Source organism: Strix aluco, chromosome 6, assembly GCF_031877795.1.
Source record: "Strix aluco isolate bStrAlu1 chromosome 6, bStrAlu1.hap1, whole genome shotgun sequence".
Classification (NCBI taxonomy): domain Eukaryota; kingdom Metazoa; phylum Chordata; class Aves; order Strigiformes; family Strigidae; genus Strix; species Strix aluco.
The window spans coordinates 1,212,429-1,230,958 of record NC_133936.1 but is presented as its reverse complement, the minus strand read 5'-3'; the positions used below and the strand labels follow the sequence as shown (position 1 = coordinate 1,230,958).

General features: G+C 45.2%; 1 protein-coding gene across 3 annotated transcripts in view; it reads left to right on the top strand.

Moving 5' to 3' along the window:
• GPD2 (glycerol-3-phosphate dehydrogenase 2) overlaps positions 1-16,617 on the top strand; it is a 62,440-nt gene extending 45,823 nt beyond the window's left edge. For all 3 annotated transcript variants that reach the window (XM_074828433.1, XM_074828432.1, XM_074828435.1), the window contains 9 exons: positions 1,611-1,804; positions 4,290-4,424; positions 4,681-4,856; positions 5,360-5,491; positions 5,945-6,103; positions 8,842-8,954; positions 9,049-9,127; positions 9,246-9,344; positions 13,570-16,617. In XM_074828433.1, the coding sequence (XP_074684534.1) occupies positions 1,611-1,804; positions 4,290-4,424; positions 4,681-4,856; positions 5,360-5,491; positions 5,945-6,103; positions 8,842-8,954; positions 9,049-9,127; positions 9,246-9,344; positions 13,570-13,695 (1,213 nt within the window). In that variant the 3' untranslated portion in view covers positions 13,696-16,617. The remainder of the gene's footprint in view (positions 1-1,610; positions 1,805-4,289; positions 4,425-4,680; positions 4,857-5,359; positions 5,492-5,944; positions 6,104-8,841; positions 8,955-9,048; positions 9,128-9,245; positions 9,345-13,569) is intronic.
• Positions 16,618-18,530: the final 1,913 nt, after the last annotated feature.

Below are 18,530 nucleotides of genomic sequence, written 5' to 3'. Positions count from 1 at the left end.
TAAAAAATGTTCTAATATACATGCTATATATGAAATTTTCAGCTTCTCTTCTAGCCTTTCCAGATATTGAAAACTTACCTTTGGTAATCAGTTTAGACTTCTTAAAAATGAAATATTCAGTGATTCAGCTCGCGGCTCTCTTGAATAGGTAATTCATATCCAAGCAGGTCTTTGTCTACCTTCATCTTATTGTGTTAGTAGTTATTTGAGTCCATTGAATTATTCCCCTCTGATGGTCCTTATTACCTCCTAAATATATACCTCCTGTCCTCCTTCCATACACCTCTGTATCCTCCTCCTGTTATCAGCTGTAGGTGCAAAGCCTGAAGACTGCTAAGCTGGCTGCAGATGTTTTTACAAGGACTCCAGCACCCAAAATGAAAGTCAGCATTTTTCCTTTAAATAAAAATGAACCAAAAGAGGGGCAGCTTCAATGTTTTCCTACATAAAAGCTGTTTACTTTGAAGTGTTTATAGAAGCCTTTTGTTTCTGAAATACAAGCAGCGCTATTCAATAAGTCATGAGGATAACTGGGTTTGTACCTGTGGATTTATTTTTTTTTTACATTATACCAGAAAACATTGATACATAAATCAAGATTTCCTGTACAAAGAACTACTGTTTTTCTTCATTTCACTGAATCATTCTGTTTGTAGCGCTGGCATACATAAACACAAAATCTCTGAATAGCAGCATCCAGTTAGTGTCTCTTTTGCCTTTTCCCCCTCACAACACGGTTCCCCGTCAGGCGTGCGAGAGCTGGGTGAGTCTGGGGGTGCTCATCCCTGCAAAGTGGTGGGTGGTTAACAGACTCGGGCTGGAGTATCACCGAAACTTTACTGTTTAAATGTACTCCTAATGCTTCGGGTTTCAGTGGTGCTGTTCTCTTGTTTTCTCTACTTTTTCTTTCTGTCGCTAACCCTCACCCCCTCCTGCCCCACCTTTATTGTGAACGCAGGTTATAGAAGTCCTTGGAATTTTGCCCTCTGTTTAGGGTGCAGACAATTCATGACTTGGCTTACTAATATTTCATCTGTAGTTTTTCTTGTTATATACGTAGATGCATCGAAACAGAACTAGGATTCTCTTATTTCTTCCATTTCAATGTGTGTTCTGTTTCAGCCTTCCCTTTGCTTTGTGGCATAATATAAATGATTGTCCATTTTTCAGTTAAAAGCAGTTGTTCATTCTATAATGGCTTTCAACTAGTTGCTGTTTTAAAATTTCCAAACCTTTGTATTTGAAATCCCAATGAGCAAGATTTTCCAGAGTGAATGGAGATGTGAGATACCAAAGGCCTGATTGCTCGGCTTAAGATTGTAGTCTGCTACCTTCCTTAGGAAATCAAATTCTAGAATTATCTCAGCATCACATTCAAGGGCCTTATTTCTCAGAACTTCTGGGGCTACGATTTAAAGTCAGGTCATGGCCACGTCTGAAATCTCTGATCATCTTCCCCCCCCCCGCCCCCCCCCCTTTTTTTTTTTTAAATCATTTGACCTAAAAACAAATGTAATGTTCTGACACTTTATCAAGGGTACGAGGTGTGCAAGAACAGAATCCCTGGTGAAGCCTGACCTGTTCTGAACTGTGTCCCTTCTTTATTTCAGCCCTGATAATATGGGTCTGCTTGACCCAGCCACCAGCGATGGTAGAGTGATTTTCTTCCTGCCCTGGGAGAAGATGACTATTGCAGGGACCACAGACAGCCCGACTGACGTTACTTCCCATCCGATACCGACAGAAGAAGATATAAACTTCATTTTGAATGAAGTGCGGAACTACCTTAGTGTTGATGTTGAAGGTAAACCTCTGTCAGCTCTGGTTTGCCCTGGGAAGGTACTGGTGAGTCTCTGGCATTTCGGTGTAAGTGCTGTCTGCCTGGTGTGTGTCCGTGACACTGATAAGCGTGGGTCCTGTGCGGCTGGGCGTTCCTGAAACTAGTGGGACGTAAGTGGCATCATGATCTGTGTTCCAGAGCTATAAAATGATGCTCTTCCAGATACACCTGCGTTAGTTGGACTGTTTAAATAGAAATGAGTTGATATCTGCATGTTCTCATTTCCCACACCTTTCACCCAGCTGCACTAGCTGTCCCGCTGCACGGCCCAGTCATTCTGGTCTTGGCTTTGTTGAACTCCATGAGGTTGGCATGGTCCCACCTCTCCTGCCTGTCAGTGTCCCTCTGAATGCCATCCCTTCCCTTCTATTTTTCTAGGCTCTTTATTCTTAGAATCTACTTTTCTTGATACAGTAAATATCTAATAGTGTCAGTTTTCAGTGGGAGAGGAAAGTATAATGGGCAAAAAGGAGAATTTATAAAAATTACTTTGTGACAGTTGTTCCTCTCAGGAGCTGAGCCAAGAACACGTTTGTTGTAAGATGCTGGCCTGTTTTGACTCAGTGCTGGTTTAAAGGAGAGAGGCTTCTTTCCTTCATAGTGAGGTTTTTTTAAAAAAATTATTCTGTGAAAGCATTCTTACTTCTGTATTTCTGTTGTAGTAGCAGCATTAAAATAAATCTGAAAAGCACTCAGTCAGGAACCTTCCAACATCCTCAGATTTAGGAAAACTTGCTGTCCGGAGACTGGAAATGCTAGATTATTTGTTTCCTGAAGTGGATAATTGATGGCTCTGTTGTATAAAGTTCAGAAGAAGTCTTCAGGAAATGTACCTTGAAGTTCCTTGAGCGGAAATCGATATTTATAAATAAGTGTGATAGGCCAGAGAGATACCTGGGAGAGTTAAGACTGTGAAGAAGGCAGAGATTTTGCAAGGTATTTTACAGAAGTACATTATGAAGTGTTTAATTCTTCTGAACGAAACCTACCTAGGTGCACGCTGTTTTTCACATACGCAATTAGCAGTGTTTATAGATTGCTTGTTATTGAATTAACAACTGTGCTGGCCATATCAACTCACTGCAGACCTGCCTTTTTGCTGCCAGAGACAGTGCCAGGGTTATCAACTTACACAGGCTTGGATGTGTTCCAACTGTTTAATTATAGTGTCACGCATGCTGCTTTTTCTAGTTTCATTAGTTTATAAACGTAATATGGTATCTTATTTCTGTGATTAACACTTCATTTTGGCAGGTTAAACATGCTGGCAGAGCACCATTGATTTCTGAAATCTATTTTGTGTTCTTTGGGGGATATTTTTACACCCTTTTACTGATTTTCAATTATCATTTATTTGAAAGTTGTATAAAAAAAAAATGTTCCAAAGATTTCAGCATAAAGCAAATTGGTCAATTTTTCTATTGCAAATTTAATAAGCAACCAAATTAATTTCATTAAAGTCTCTACTGGTCCCATGTTTTATATATTAAAAAAAGTGACTTTTGGAGGCTGGGGTATTTTCCGACAGCTGTGAAGGGCTTTTGTGGCTGCTTGATGCCTTCAGGTTTTCTTGCCCCGGGTTTACTGAGCAGTCAGGGCTGGCAGTGGGGACGTGCTGGTACCTGGGCAGGAAGCAGAGTGGCCAGGAGGCAGTAAATGGCCGTTTCCTGGGGCAGCTGGCAGAGCGGGACAGCTGTGGTGAGGAGGAGGAGGGGGAGGAGGCAGGGCTGGAAGAGGCAGCCGTGGAAGAGATGTGGACTGATGCTGGCATGGGGTGCAAGCTCAGGGGATGTGCTACAGCCAGGCACAGCCTTACCAAGAAATGGCCTCCTCGTGCATATGTGTAACTGCCCCTCGATAAAGGCTGGGCGTAAACGTCACTCACCGAGAGGAAAACTGGGAGAAGTAACCTACAGGCCAGAGAAAAAGCTTTCAGGCCCTAAAAGCAAACATTATGCTCGTGTGGAACAAAGTTTATTTTGGTTTCTGAAACATAACGTAAGGACTGTCCTGCACACAGGCAAACAAGGAGAAGACTTGGTGCTTGGTGTTTTGGGTTTGGTAGGGTTTGGGTTCTGGGTTTGGGGGTTTTTTGAGCTGATTGAGTTTGACAGTTGAATGTCTCTTGGTTGATCAGTTCCCAGGATATCTCTGTTCTGTCGGATTTTTCACCAGAGTGAAAAATGGACCCCTCTGGTTTGGGCTAGAGAGTATTATTGGTACTGATGAGGGCAGTGCTGGTTTTAATTCTGTAGCCCAGCTTATTCCATTACTTTGGAGAATCTTCTCCAGCTTTTTGAGCTGCTCAGCTGCCCGGTGTGGTGTGGTGCAGCCCATGTTTCACAGCAAGGATCTACTCGGAGGCGATGCCACACAGACCATGGGAGGGATACGAGGGAAATACACGTCAGTTCCTGGCTGACTTGGGCTGATCTTTGGTTCCGGACAGTGAGAAGAGGAGATGTGTTGGCAGCATGGAGTGGCATTCGTCCTCTGGTCACAGACCCCAACTCCAAGGACACGCAGTCGATCTCCCGGAATCACGTTGTTACCATTAGCGATAGTGGCCTTGTCACCATAGCAGGTACTGGAAGTTCTCTTGAAGTATAGCTTTGCTGGGCTTCCCCAGTGTATTTTATTCAAAACTTTTCTTATTACAGGAAAATCCTTCACATTGCTATAATTAGCTAATGATCTGTCAGTGGTAGCATGACTGGCTTGTTGAGCCAGTCCCATAAAAATAACGCGATATATATATACATAAAATAAATATATATAGCGCGTACCAACTGTGTGTTCTGCTTGCTTTCCCCAAATAAAGAGTCAGTGTGTGGTTACAGGTGGGAAGTGGACAACCTACCGTGCCATGGCGCAGGACACCATCGACGCAGCAGTTCAGGCGCACGATCTGAAGGCGGGTTCCAGTAAGACCATCGGACTGCAGCTCCAGGGGGCTGAGGACTGGAGTCCCACGCTCTACATTAGGCTGGTCCAAGACTATGGACTTGAAAGTGAGGTGAGTCGTGGTTTCTGTTGGTGCTCTGCTGTTTCCCTGTTGGAGGGGTTTGTTTTCCCACTAAATGTAATGCCAGCATCACTTGTACAAAGGTCTCTTGAGCCTGATAAGAGCTTATTATCTGGCCAGGGCAGAGGTAGTTTTAACAAAAATAAATTCTGGTCATTGTTCTTCTTTTCTTCCCTTTTCCCTTCCTCTAATCTTGACTGTTTCCCGCTTTAAAATGTTATGTGTGCCGGGGTCTGTCTTCCTTTGAGCCCAACAAAACCTGTACTTTGGAAGCGATCGCAGCATAGCGTCGTTAGTCACGGTTCCGTTGAGACGTACGTAGTGGTGTGCAGCCTGGGCTAACCTATTGACAACTCCAGTAGTTTCCTCCCACACAATCAAACCCAACACCCTCTTCAGCCTATTTGTGATTGAGGATGAGAGAACGGACAAGAAGAACATGTGTCTGTTCGCTTGCTTTCAGAAGCGTACTGCGTTTGTGTTCAACTCCGCAGGTGGCTCAGCACCTGGCCTCGACGTACGGTGACAAGGCCTACGAGGTGGCTAAAATAGCCCAAGTCACAGGAAAGAGGTGGCCTATTGTTGGAAAACGCCTTGTGTCTGAATTTCCTTATATTGAAGCTGAGGTATGTGGAGAAACTACATAATGCTCTTTGATTCTCTCCTTGGGATAAGCAGGTTCTAGAGCAGGTCTGTCTCCCTCTAAAACATTCTATAAGCCCCTTCCTTTGGTGAGGTCCAGATTTTTTTTTTTCCTGTTCTTGTTTTTCCCCTTCCCCAAAGCATGCTTTATGTTTATATATACGTATTAATATATTTATATATAATCAAATATTTATAATTATATCATGTCTATTCTTTGTCTCATATGTACATGTTTGATCCCAGATGCATTCTGTAAAATGTTCCAAGGAAGAGGGAGCTTTTCAAACCCTTCTTGTGGCAGGGTGGGGACTAGTTACAGGAAGTTCATTTTGTGTGGCCAGCCCGGCAGTGTGGTCGGTGATGCTAAACATCATTTCCGACAGTGCCTGCCTGCTTCCTCCTCTGCACTTTTTCCCCTTGTCTTGCTGTTCTAGGTTGTCTACGGCGTTAAAGAGTACGCCCGCACGGCAGTGGATATGATTTCCCGACGTACTCGCTTGGCCTTTCTGAATGTGCAGGCTGCAGAGGAAGCCCTGCCAAGAATCGTAGATATAATGGGGAAAGAACTTAACTGGAGTGAGCAGAAAAAAAAGGTACAAAAGGCCTTTTTCATCTGAAACTTTTGTTTTTCTTAAGTAGTTTCCATGTTAATGATCTAAATTAGTTGGACAGAAAACTTCAAGCGGTGCCGTCTTCCTCAGAGGATGATTCACTTGGGGTATTTCATTATAAAGACTTTACCAAAATAGCTGTGAAATGCGTTGGTATTGGCTGGGGGGTGGAGGGGAAAATGAAGATCTGTATCCTGTTGTTCTCCAAAAATTAAAGCAGATGTGGCATTACTATGCTATTCCTGTTTTCAACAGATCTGCCTCAGAAAAGGAGGATCTTGTAATCCATGTCCCTTCTTTTTGGCTGCTGTGTATTTTGATACTGAATTTGCACCATTCTCTAGCCTAAATGGATGTTTAAGGTCATTGTTAGCTTCCTTTGCCCCCAGCGGGTCTGTGCCCAGATATAGTGTGAGAGTCATAGACTTATTGAGGTTGGAATGACCCTTCAGATGATGGAGCCCAACCGTTAACCCAGCACTGCCCAGGCCACCACTAAACCACGTCCCTGAGTGCCACATCTACACGTCTTTTAGATACCTCCAGGGACGGTGACTCCACCACTTCCCCGGCAGCCTGTTCCAGTGATGGACAACCCTTTTGGGGAAAAAATTGTTCCTAATATCCAGTCTAAACCTCACCTGGTGCAACTTGAGGCTGTTTCCTCTCATCCTATCGCTCGTTCCTTGGTTCAAGAGACTCATCCCCCCTCTCTGCACCCTCCTTTCAGGGAGTTGTAGAGAGTGATGAGGCCTCCCCTGAGCCTCCTTTTCTCCAGGCTAAACCCCCAGCCACTTGCACAGGACTTGTTCCTCTCTGTACTGGGGTGTGGGTGACTGGCTGTCTCCACCTGAGCTGTCTCTGTGCGCATGCCTGGGGCAGGTGACTTTCCCTAACGAAGGCACCTGCTGTGCAGGCACCGGATCGCGCCCTGCAGCCCCTGGTAGAGCTTCACAAACCATCAGGAGCACCTTGGGTGACTGAGGTTAGCTTAGATGTAGACGTCCCACTTACTGACGTGAATCCTGCCCGTCTGGAACCATCACATTGTGTATGTTCCCCATTATCACTTCCTTCTGTTGTCATAAAAAGATAAATGCCCAGAATACCGGTGGCTGCGCCCAAATGGGACACAGAGTTTGGGGCTTCTTTCCCTCGGAATGCTCACCTGGCTCTTCCACTGCAAAGGGGCTGGGAAGCTTCCCTCGGGCTGATCATGAGACCTCTTAGCCAGTTAGAAGTTGGATTAACGCTCTGGAAGGAACTGATTTGGATGCGGGTGGCCGGAGGCACCTGCTGTGATCCTCCAGCCTCCCCCCAGGAACGCGCAGGGAAGGGGGCACCAGCATGTTGCGGCTCAGGACAGAGGCATCTGGTGTCAGGGGGGTCTCGCCCTCACCCAAGATTTGCTCCTATAGTAATTCACCATGTCAAACGAAGCTGGAGCAATTCTTCCATAACGCAGGAAGCTTGCAAAGCAGAGAATTTGCGAGCAGCATGACGGTGGGGTCGCAGGGACAGCCTGAGCTCCAGCAGCCCATAGCCGTTGGGCGGTTCTGCGCCCGTTCTCACCGTAACCTGCCGGAAGGAGAATGACCAAGTGCTGCGTGTGCTGGGAAGATTTACAGAGCGTTGGTGGCTCCTGAGCTCACTTGTGCCCCCAATCTGCGTTCCCTGAATGTCCGCTGGGGTTTCTTTTGGAAAAGTCTCCTCCTCTTTCAAATGAGGCTGAAACCCCCCAGCTGCTGAACATCTCTTCTGTAACCAGTCTCAGGCTGTTCTGACGTGCTGCATTTTTACAGCAGTCTTGCACAGGCTATATTTCAACTTGACGGACGAGGCAATTCAGTGCCCATCCAGCAGAGCATTCTTTACTTTAGATCTTAGAGTAAGACCATTAAATAAGTCTGTGTTGGTTTGGGACTTCAGGGCTAATTTGTGTGCCTCTACTGAAGTATGTAAGAGTAGTCTGGTGTAGTTTAGTTGGTCTCCTAATATGCCTTCACGAACAAGTCTTTGCTACGGGAAGTGGCTTATATATCTGTGCCTAGGGATCTTCTACTGCTACTGCAGCCCTTGCTGAGCATGCTTACCCGTGTTTGTGAGCACGCTTACTCGTGTGAGCACACTTACCCGTGTTTGTCAGCACACTTACTCGTGTTAGCACGCTTACCCATGTGCCCCTCTGTGCTGCGGTGCTTTATGTGGGTCAGTTGGTCATCACTTATTAAAAAACTGACTGTGGAAGACCTTGCACTGAGCTTTCAGGTAATTAATTAATTTTACCACCATCAAGAAAACTAGTTTAAAACATAAAGAACCTGCCTGGTGTTGAGCCTCCTGATGTTTTTGCTGCCTTTGGACAGTGAGGTGAAGCGTGGCACTGCACCACCAGCTGTGAGTTCAGTGGCATGTTGTGGGTCTGACCTGCAGGTGCTGTTCTTCATGGAACAGGGGCTGCACCGCGTGGGACTGAAAGCGTGCTGTGGCCCTGAAAGCCTTTATGCAGTAATTAGAAGGCTTTACTGGACTTGATACTTCTTTTCAAGACTAAAAAGTGCCTAAGCTTAACTTACTTTTAAATACTTTTCAGCTACCATCTGCTTAATTTTTGGACCTTAGATAAATTCTAGTTAAGTGGAAGAAGCTAATAAATACTGCATTAAAAATAATTGTGTAAGAACGTGCTATTCCTCAGATATACAGTTTTTTTATTGTAGGAAGAACTTGAAGCCGCTAAAAAATTTCTCTATTATGAAATGGGCTACAAAGTAAAATCAGATCAATTAACAGACAGCTCTGAAATCAGTCTACTGCCTTCAGATATTGAAAGGTAAGTGAAGTAAGAGAGTTCCCTGTGCTGCGAGGAATTAATACCTGGCATTCTTCTGAGTGCGGTTTTTCCCACTGATATCCTTATCTTGCAGGTACAAGAAGCGATTCCACATGTTTGACAAGGACAAGAAAGGGTTTATTACTATACTGGATGTGCAGCGTGTCTTGGAGGTAACATTTCCTTGTGTTCTTTAGTTTCCTTTTTAAGCCTCTTACCTAAATTTCCAAGTGTGGCGTAAACAGCGCTGAACCACCCCGCTGACACCCTTCTGTGCTCCCCTTTGTCTAGAGCATCAGTGTGCAAATTGCTGAAAATACGCTCCATGAGATTCTAAACGAAGTGGATCTGAACAAAAACGGGCAGGTTGAGCTCAATGAGTTTTTGCAGGTAGGTGTTTCTCTGTTACAAGGGAAGCTGTAACGTTAACGAACAAAGGGGCGGGTGTTTAATTTTCGCCCTCTTTGCTGGAGGGCTGGGCTGGAGACAAGGTGAGCGTTACTGGGGGACATGCTGCAGTGTTGGTGCTGATGCCAGAGCACAGGGCCAGGGACACACAGAGCCACCCTTGAGCAACTTGGAAATACGAGGAGTTTTTTCCATGTGCAGAAACAACGAGACCCAAAGAACAGGGTCCAGTTTACAAAGTATACCCCAGTACAGACCTGAATTTGGCTTTTTTTAATACAGAAATGCTGTTTAAATACATTCAGAATGACACGGTTATGCACACTGACATTCCTCTGGGTCTGTTAAGTGATTCATAGTTTCTAAACTATTTTGAATATTTTAATGAATGAAGCACACCCATTTTCCACGTAATCCCCTTTTATCTCCTGGAGTGGCTGACGTTCTCTCGGTGCACTGACAACCTATGCATCTGCTTTTTGCAGGGCTTGAAAATAAAATCCGGGGTGCTACTGAAACCTTTGTGTCCCAGCTCTTCTGGCTTACGCAGCATGCCAGCCAGCTTTGTTTTTGCAGGGTCTTTCCTGGTGTGGTATTTCAAATGACTGCCATGTCTTTCCTGCATGGTGGCAATGATGAATGCCGAACATGAGATAAATTAATGCTGGGGATTTTGGTCAATGTCAGCCCTTTCTTCACTGTGTCAAGTTAAACAAACAAGATCAAGGCAAAGGAAATGGTAATTGTCTCTCTCGAGATGAGCTGTAGATAAGAGCAGCATTGTTGAATCTAAATGCAGAAAATTTTCACAGGTTGTGTCCAGCATTAGAAAAAAGGTCTATTTATTTGCCTAAAATGCAACCATTTAGCTGGGTAACTGAACTGCACTTGGGGGAAGGGGGGGAAAAAAAAAACCAACCCAAACAAGCCATGGTTGGGGGGAAAGAGGAAAGAATGGCTTTGGGAGTTTCTGTTTATGTATTCAGACATAAGAGAAAATCGCAGCGTTTTTCTGGCTATTGGAAAGGGTCTCCCTCTCACATTTTACAGAGGCATGTGAAAACTTCTAATTGGTGGGGGGGCCACCCATCATTTATTGTAAGGGCTGTGTTAAACTATAATTTAGTTGGTTTGTATACGTTGTGGTTAAGAACTTGAAACAACTAGTAATTAGTCTTTTGTGGATTTGTTGGTGGCTTTCTGGGGCTTTTGCTTTACTGGGCAAAATGTTCTCATTAGGGGTTGCCTGCCCTAAGTCCTAATATCTGTGAAATACAAAAGGCAGGTCACTGTTTTGGTACAGTTCCACAGGTTTTTTTGTAAAAGCACATCACTCTCTGGCTACTGGCTTCTCCTACACGTTTGACAACGCAATCTAAATATTGACCACCCGTGGCGGGCACTGCCGTAAGGGTCAGTTGTGCCCAGGCACCTCCTTCCCGCGGAGGCAGGCAGCGGCACGCGGAGCTGCTGCGTAGGCAAGCGCTCGGTGGGAAGCGCGGTAATAAAATTAACAGGAGGTTGCCATGGAAGGAACAAAATACATTAAATGTTTGTTTAATTTTTTTTAATGGATCTGTTAAGCCAGTTCCCAATACTTTCGTGTTTGCTTTCTGAAAACTTTCAAGTAATTGCATTTTACCGCAGGATGCTTGTGGAAAGCCCTGTGCAAATATTTGTGGACGTTTATATTAGAATATAGGAACAGGTTGTACCGGGGTGGCTCCAGGTGGGGAGCGGTGCAGTGCCAAGTGCCTTTGGCCAGCTGCAGAGTGCCAGTGTAACTCCAGTAACGGTCTGGGGGGAGCTGGTCCCACAGACTCTGGTGCTTACAGGTGTTCTGCCAGGAGAAAGCAGGCTGCAGCGACCAGCGTTTGACACAAACAGGGCATTCCGCCGGGGCGGGGAGGCAGAGCTCTGGCACTCTTTGGGAGCAGACGGAGCCATCCCATGGCAGTGGCTGGTTTTCTGAAGATTTGCGTGCAGAGGCCTAGTGCTGTCATTTGCGCTCGAGAAAGGAGGGGGACCTTGGCAACTAGTTTTGGAATATAAAAGCAAAAAAACCACCCCATGTTAAATCAGGAGAAAGGGTTTTTTTTCCTCCAACAGCAGATTTCCTTTTGGGGTCCTGACAGACCAGGAACTCTTGTTTCTGTGGCAGTGCCGGAGGATCAGCCATCTTCTCTGGGCTGGCATCGGGCAGGGGCAGCGGGTGTGCAGGCAGTGCCTCTCCTCCTCGGGCCTCCCCGCCTTGCGCCCGGATCGCTGGGGGAGGCAGGGGAGAGAACACCGAGCCCAGACCATGGGTAGCTTCCCCGGCCGGCTGCGGCGCCTGCCCATGCTGCTGGTGCTCCTCTCCCTGCCAAGCCCGTCGCCTGCCTCGCCGCAGGGCCAGCACGACGCCTCCGGGTGCGGGGAGGCTTCTCCAACCTCCACTGGCTCTGTGAAGCAGGGGGTTCCCTTCTGTCCCCTCCCCTCCTGGGGACTCGTTCCAGCACCGCAGGGTGGTACCACGTTTGCTTAGGTCCAGCTACAGATAGAATTAACAGAAGGGAAGAAATCTGAAGGATTCTTTGCCATCGGTGGCAGTAAAAAATTGCATTTTCTAAGCGCCAATTGCTTTCCATAGTAGTCTTTGACAAGCTGGCTGCATGTAATTTCAAGTCTAATGCTTGCTTTATCCACGGGATAAAAAAGAATTAACTAAAATCTTAGCACTAGTGTGTGTTCATTAAGATAGAGCCAAGTCCGGTTTGAAGGACTTAAAGGCAAAATGCATTTTAAAAGTCTATAAAGGAATTTGGATTTGAAAGAATCGTGGAAGTCAAGTACACCATCTCTACAAAGAAGGGCATATGAATGAGAAGGAGGGTACGGTCCGCGCCCAGTGGTAGGTCAGGAACGGTGTTTTTCTATTAGTTACATCTTTCAGATGCCTAAAAAAAAGGCACCCGTGAAATAAATGGGTTCTCCTACATTCTTAAATGTCACTGAGAAAACCCTGGTGGTGGTGGTTGCCTGCACTGTTCCTTCCAAATGGGTTGGATTTGGTACTTCTGCTCTTCCTGCCACCAGTGCCTCACCAAAACCTTCCTTGATATTTCTGGAAAATGTAAATGAGCTTTGAGGTGACTCTGTGAAACCAGACAGCAGTTTTGCTTGATAGCTGGGAAAATCAGTTCTGTGTGTTCGTTATTTTGTCCCAGAGCCGGCGGCGAGTGTTCCCTCAGCTGTTTAGACGGGCCCAGCGTTGGTGTGGGCTGTTGACGGCGCAGGGCAGGACAGCCAGCGCCGTGCACGCACCCCGGCACGGAGGGGTTGATGCCTCCCAGCTTGGGACTTCGCTGACCGGCTCAGAGATGGGCGTGGGCTGTGGTGTCCTGATTTCAGCTGGAATAGAGTTAATTTTTCTTCTTAGCAGCCAGAAGTGCTGTGTTTTGGGTTCGGTATGGGATTCGGTATGAGCAGAATGCTGATAACACACCGATGTTTACAGTTGTTGCTGTGAGATCAAGGTCTCTCCAACTCCCCCTGTCCTGCCCATGTGGGAGCTGGGAGGGGGCACAGCCAGAGCACCGGGCCCGGATTAGCCAGTGGGATATTCCACATCCCAGAATGTCACGCTCAGTGCGTAAAGGAGGGGCGGCCGGGAAGGGGGGGGGGTCTGTCTTGCTTCCGGGATTGCTGTTTTGGGATCTTGTTTTTTTGGGATTGCTGGACGGGGACGGGCTGGGTATTAGTCACTGAATGACAGAATCATTGGGGTTGGAAAAGCCCTTGAAGCTCCTCCAGTCCAACCATGAACCTCACACTGACCGTTCTCAACTCCACCAGATCCCTCAGCGCTGGGTCAACCTGACTCTTCAATCCCTTCAGGGATGGGGACTCCCCCCCTGCCCTGGGCAGCCTATTCCAGTCAGCAGGTGATGAACAGTCGCATTGTGTATCACCTGTTTGTACTTTTCATGATTGCTGTTGTTTTATTTTATTACAACTACTAAACTGTTTTTTTATCTCAACCTACGAGCCTCCCTTTCCCCCTCCAATCTCTCCCAGTCCCCTGAGTTGGGGGAGCGACTGGGTGGTGTTGAACCCACCACGTGGCAGTGACGCTGCCCCTGGCCCCCCCGCGAGGGGCCCTGCCCTGCACCCGCGTCCTCCCTCTCGCAGCTGAGCTAACGGGTCGCTCTCCCTCTTGCGTCCCCAGCTGATGAGCGCCATTCAGAAGGGCCACGTCTCCGGGAGCCGCCTGGCTGTGCTGATGAAGACGGCCGAGGAGAACCTGCGTCAGCGGGGGGTGATCCCGGTGGACCGCAGCGGGGGTGGACTGTGAGTTCAAACACAACCTCTGCTCCCAGCCCCAGCTGCTGAAAAACATTCCAGTGCTGCTGGTTGTCCTGGCTTGTGCAGGATCGCCAGTATCCATCCAGCGGTGTAGCTCTCGTAAAAATACATTGGTGCGTTTGTTTTCATCATTAATGGTCTTCTGTACAGCTCTTAATGCTCCAGGATGTGGCCTTTTGGATTGGGTGTTCTTTGGACGCGGGGGTTTATTAACCAGAGTTTGGGAAAGATCTGGGTGCGCACACAAGTGTGTGTGCCGGCGCTGCCCTGTGCGTTAACTCTTATATCGCCTTCACCTTTAAAGAAAACGATGCTCAGAAAGCGAATCCTGCCTTTAAACACTTAGAACACGCATTTAGCATTTGAAAGCTGCTGATCTGTCCTCTTCCACAAAGAGCAAGAGAACTGGACATAGTAGCACAAAAGGACGAAAACTGCTGCTTCCTGGGGCAGCGGTTCCGGTGAAGGACCGTCCTGAGCCTTCCATAGGTGGTTGGGTGTTATTTCAGTGATACCAATTCTTGGCCAGACAAAAATATCAGCAGTGTGAAGCTGGAAAACTACAAGACATCTTGATTAATCACCCAAGCTAATAATTTAGTTAAAAGCTAGGGGACAGCTTTCCTTTCTCCCATATTAATAAAAATAAGCTTCCTCTAATAAATAGCACTGTCGAGCAGGTGGTGGTTTATGCTGCAAAGTGCTTCATGCTGTTTCCAGTTCTGGACAAACCCTGGTGATAGGGCAGGTTTTGATAGCCTAACAGTCTTGTTTATTTAAAAATGCTCAAACACCAAGTGAAACAATGAAATTTGTTTTGCATTCCACTACCTTTTCTAGAAAGGGCTATTTTTCAGCACATTAATGAAAAAAAAAAAATCAGGACCACTCACTTGAGCTGTTTTCAACAATGTTGTGTGTGGCTATTTGCCTTTCTGCTGTTGGACTGACTGGGTTCAAGATCAGATGGAAGATTTCTGCCTGATGTAGAACAAGGAAGGGAAAAACATTATAGTGGTTTATTGATGAATTTGTCATTCTGTTATATTCTCTGAGTAGAAACACCAATTTACAACTCAAACCAAGCTTCAGTTCCAGGGTGTCAGAATTTCTACTTGTGTAAAATCTGATGTATTTTAACTGATGTCACCACTTTCACTAATGGAAAATAACAGTACAGGAATGAACAGCAAAGATTACTTTGATATTTTAAAAGGGAAAATGATTACATACACAAAATGGAGATGCTGAGGAGCGCTGGTATGTAGCATAGTAAGTACAGATGTCGTGTTTGGCTGGAGAGGCAGAGTCCTTTAAAAAAAAAAATTAAAAATTCTGGTGTTTAAAAATAGTAGATACAGAAAAAGCCAAAAAGGCAAGCCTCACTTAAAATTCAGCAAATGGTTACATCTCTGTCAGTCCAAACAATTGGTGAAATCTGGAGGGAAGGAGACAGTCTCAGGTAAAATGCCTTTCAGATGGCTTTTGCATGTTAAATTTTTATTTTTTTTTTTTTTGACTCTGCCTGTACCAAAATGCAGATATTGTTAAGGGGTTATGGCTTTTTTGCTTCGAGTCCTGTGCTAGTGAGGCATGGGCTATGTGAATGAGGAGTTAGCACATTTGACAATGTAAGAATTCTTTTATGAACAAAGGGTTTGTTTCTGTGGTCCTGTAAACTTTTCTTTTTGAAATATGTTCCAGTATATTCAGGTGAAGTATGTGATGTTTGACACAGCTTCGTATTTCCAAAACCCTTTCAAATATGAGGACAACAGATTTTACAGGTACTGCAGAATTGGAGGGAAATGAATGTACAATACACAGGTTATTTTGGTTCAGTGAGCAGGTAAGGAGGGAAGGGGTTTAGGATTCTACTAGTCACAATAATTTAAGGGGCGGGGGGGGGGGGAAGTAAAAGTAGTGAGATCTTTTCCAGGCCACATAAAGAAAAATATTGACAATATTTAACATCTTTTGAATGGTTTAAAGAAAAATTCTCCTCCACTCCTCTATAAATGGCACTGTTAAGAATTAATAATACAAGTTTACCTGTAAAGCCAGGATTTTCTGCTTTGTACCCAAAGTATACTCTTTGTTCGCTTGTTTTAGTAATATTGCATACAGAATGTGACTTTGGGATTTTCTTGGCTCTATGTGTGTCCTCCGATATGAATTTGCTTTGCATCTTAGGCACTTTACTGTCATGCTTCTCTGCTCTTTTGTATGGCACAGCAAGATCTTGTATGACTGCCTTGTGTAACAAGAGAAGATTGCATGTGTTACTTAAAACAGCTAAATCTATACATGGAAAAAAAAAATCTAGGAAGTATTTATTTTTCACCTCACATATGTTTTCAGGAATGTTGGCTTTGTTGTTGTGTTTGGTTTTTTTTTTTTTCTTCATGTGAATGTACTGTAGAAAGAGTTGTAAAATGTCAGTGTCTTGCATTGTTCTGATCCTAGGTGGAAAAACAGTAATGTGAGATTTATTTTTTTTTTTGAGGTGGGAGTTGCATTTGCGGATTTTGGGGGGGAGGGGGGGGGGTATTTTGTGTTTTAAATAAACTGCATGCCTGAGGGGGAGGGGATGCGTATACATGCGGTGTGTTTACAGTGCGTATAAATCCGTGTGTCTGTACGTACATCTATGCACACTGCATGTTTTACATGTGGCACTTACGTATTTTGTTAGGTTGCTGTTCTAGACCGAACTGTTAAATACTGTGTTTGAGGCTGGGTTGTCATTTTTATAACTGTCTTGGTGTTTTACTGCCATTATTTATTACTTTTGATATACAGAATGAGCCGCATGCATTTATAGAGCAATAAGAGGATGTATTTAATGTGCCTTGTTTTTAACTCAGTAAGAACTGAAAGCATGAATCAATAAAACTGATTAAAAATGGTCCCTTCACTGGCAGTTTGTTATGGCAGTTACAAAAATAACTTTGATTAGCCTTGAAAAAGTTTATTTTTAAAGGAAAAATGTTCAGATGGTTGCTTCTTAGTAAACATAACGTAATTTTGTCCATGCTTTCCCATTTTAGCTCAGAATTTAGCACTTCGTAGTTTAAAAGTGAAAATTAGGAGTTAATACAGCACTTAGCATTCTCGGGCCGTAGGAGCTGTGTGCGTTCGCCGATGACACGCAGGGTAAGGTATTCTGCACTGCCATCTCATACTAAAATTACAGCCAGCCAATTGGCCTGGATTTTGGGGGGGGAAATGCCAGTTGCAAGTGTTCCTTTGCACACTGATGAATTTTATCATAACTAAAATCAATAGAAATGAATGGAAGAGATTTCATAATCCATTTTGATCATTTTACATGTCAAGTTAGTCCAGGGTTGCCATGTGTTGATAAATGTTCTGACAGAAAAAATGCTATATATTTTCATTGTCAGTAAATCAGTAAAGCTGTTATCAGTTTTAACGCAATTTTTATAATCTCCATATTATTTTATAGGTTTTAATTTACACTTGTAATAGGGATATTCCACAACTGCGCTGTAGCTGTGCTGAGTACGGGGGTTGTGTACGTGCAGCCAGGGTAGCTCCCCTCCGCGTGTCCCCCGCAGAAAGAAACCGGGCCGATACCTCCCGAGTATAATTATAAAGATTATGAATTTTATCTAATCTGTGGTGTGTAAGTAATATGTCAGAAAACGTTTGCTACAATCATCTTTGTCCCAAATATTTTGCAGCACTAAAATTGCCTTGGGTCATGTTCCTGAATTTGCTGCTCAACGCAGAACTGGAGTTTTTTGAGAACAGTATTTTGGGGCTGGGTTCCCTTGCTTTGCACGATTTCTCCACTGAATGTTCAAAAATTCAGATTTATTGCAACTTATGTTCACTTGTGCTCTGCAGCCTGTTTTAGAAATATGATACGGAATATCATAGCAACATTAATATTTAAGCGTTGATGCCTGAGCTGGGTGTTCCCCGTGTCAGATACGAACTGATTGCATCTGTTGAGGAGAGAAAAACCATCTTCAGTGGGGATGAATCTTTGCTGCGAAGTAAGTGTTGTCTCTCCCCGCTGAAGAAGAGGGGTTTTCAGATTTGTAGGTGCGCTCAGCCTCAAGGTTTTAGTCCTGGTTCCCCTATTTAAGCAACCCCCTCGATTTTTGCCTGCCGGCACCCTGAGACAGGAGCGCTGGCTGCACAAAGCATGTGCGCGGCTGCTGTGGCTGGAGGTCACAGGCTGCGTCTCGGAATCGATACTTTCTTCACTCGGAAGATGCCCCTGATGCAGGCATGCGCTGGGATAATCTCGCCTCCTCTTATTTTGCAAATAAAGGCAGAGATTAAATTTTGCTCCCCTGAGCAAGCCTGTAGCTTGCTCGTTTTTTTTTCACAACGGTCTTGTGCAAGGGCTCTCACGTAGGTTAGACGTCTGCGTGGATATGAGCAGGGGGGCTGGTTTCTGTCAAATTTGGGGAAGTTGTAACTGTGTATTTAACTGAACTTGATCCTCAGCAAATGCCAGCGTCAGCCACCGTGCTTTGTCTGCCTCCTCTGAACCATCGCAGCCCGAGACTGTTCAGTGCAACTCGGCAGGCTGGGGCTGTGTTCAAACTTCCCAGGTGTCGGCAGGTGAGGCCGTTTGTAGTCAGTGGCAGCGGTGATTTTTAGCGCTGCCCTCACCGGCCCTGGTGCAGCGGGGCTGTGCCTCCTCCGTGCAGATGTCTGCAAGAGGGCAGTGCTGGAGCTGGGTGTGTGTCACTAGTTCTCCTCCATAGGCTTTATTTAACTAAATAAGGCAAACTTGGTTCTGTCTTACCAAGATACCGTAATCTGTTTGTCCAACCGATGTAA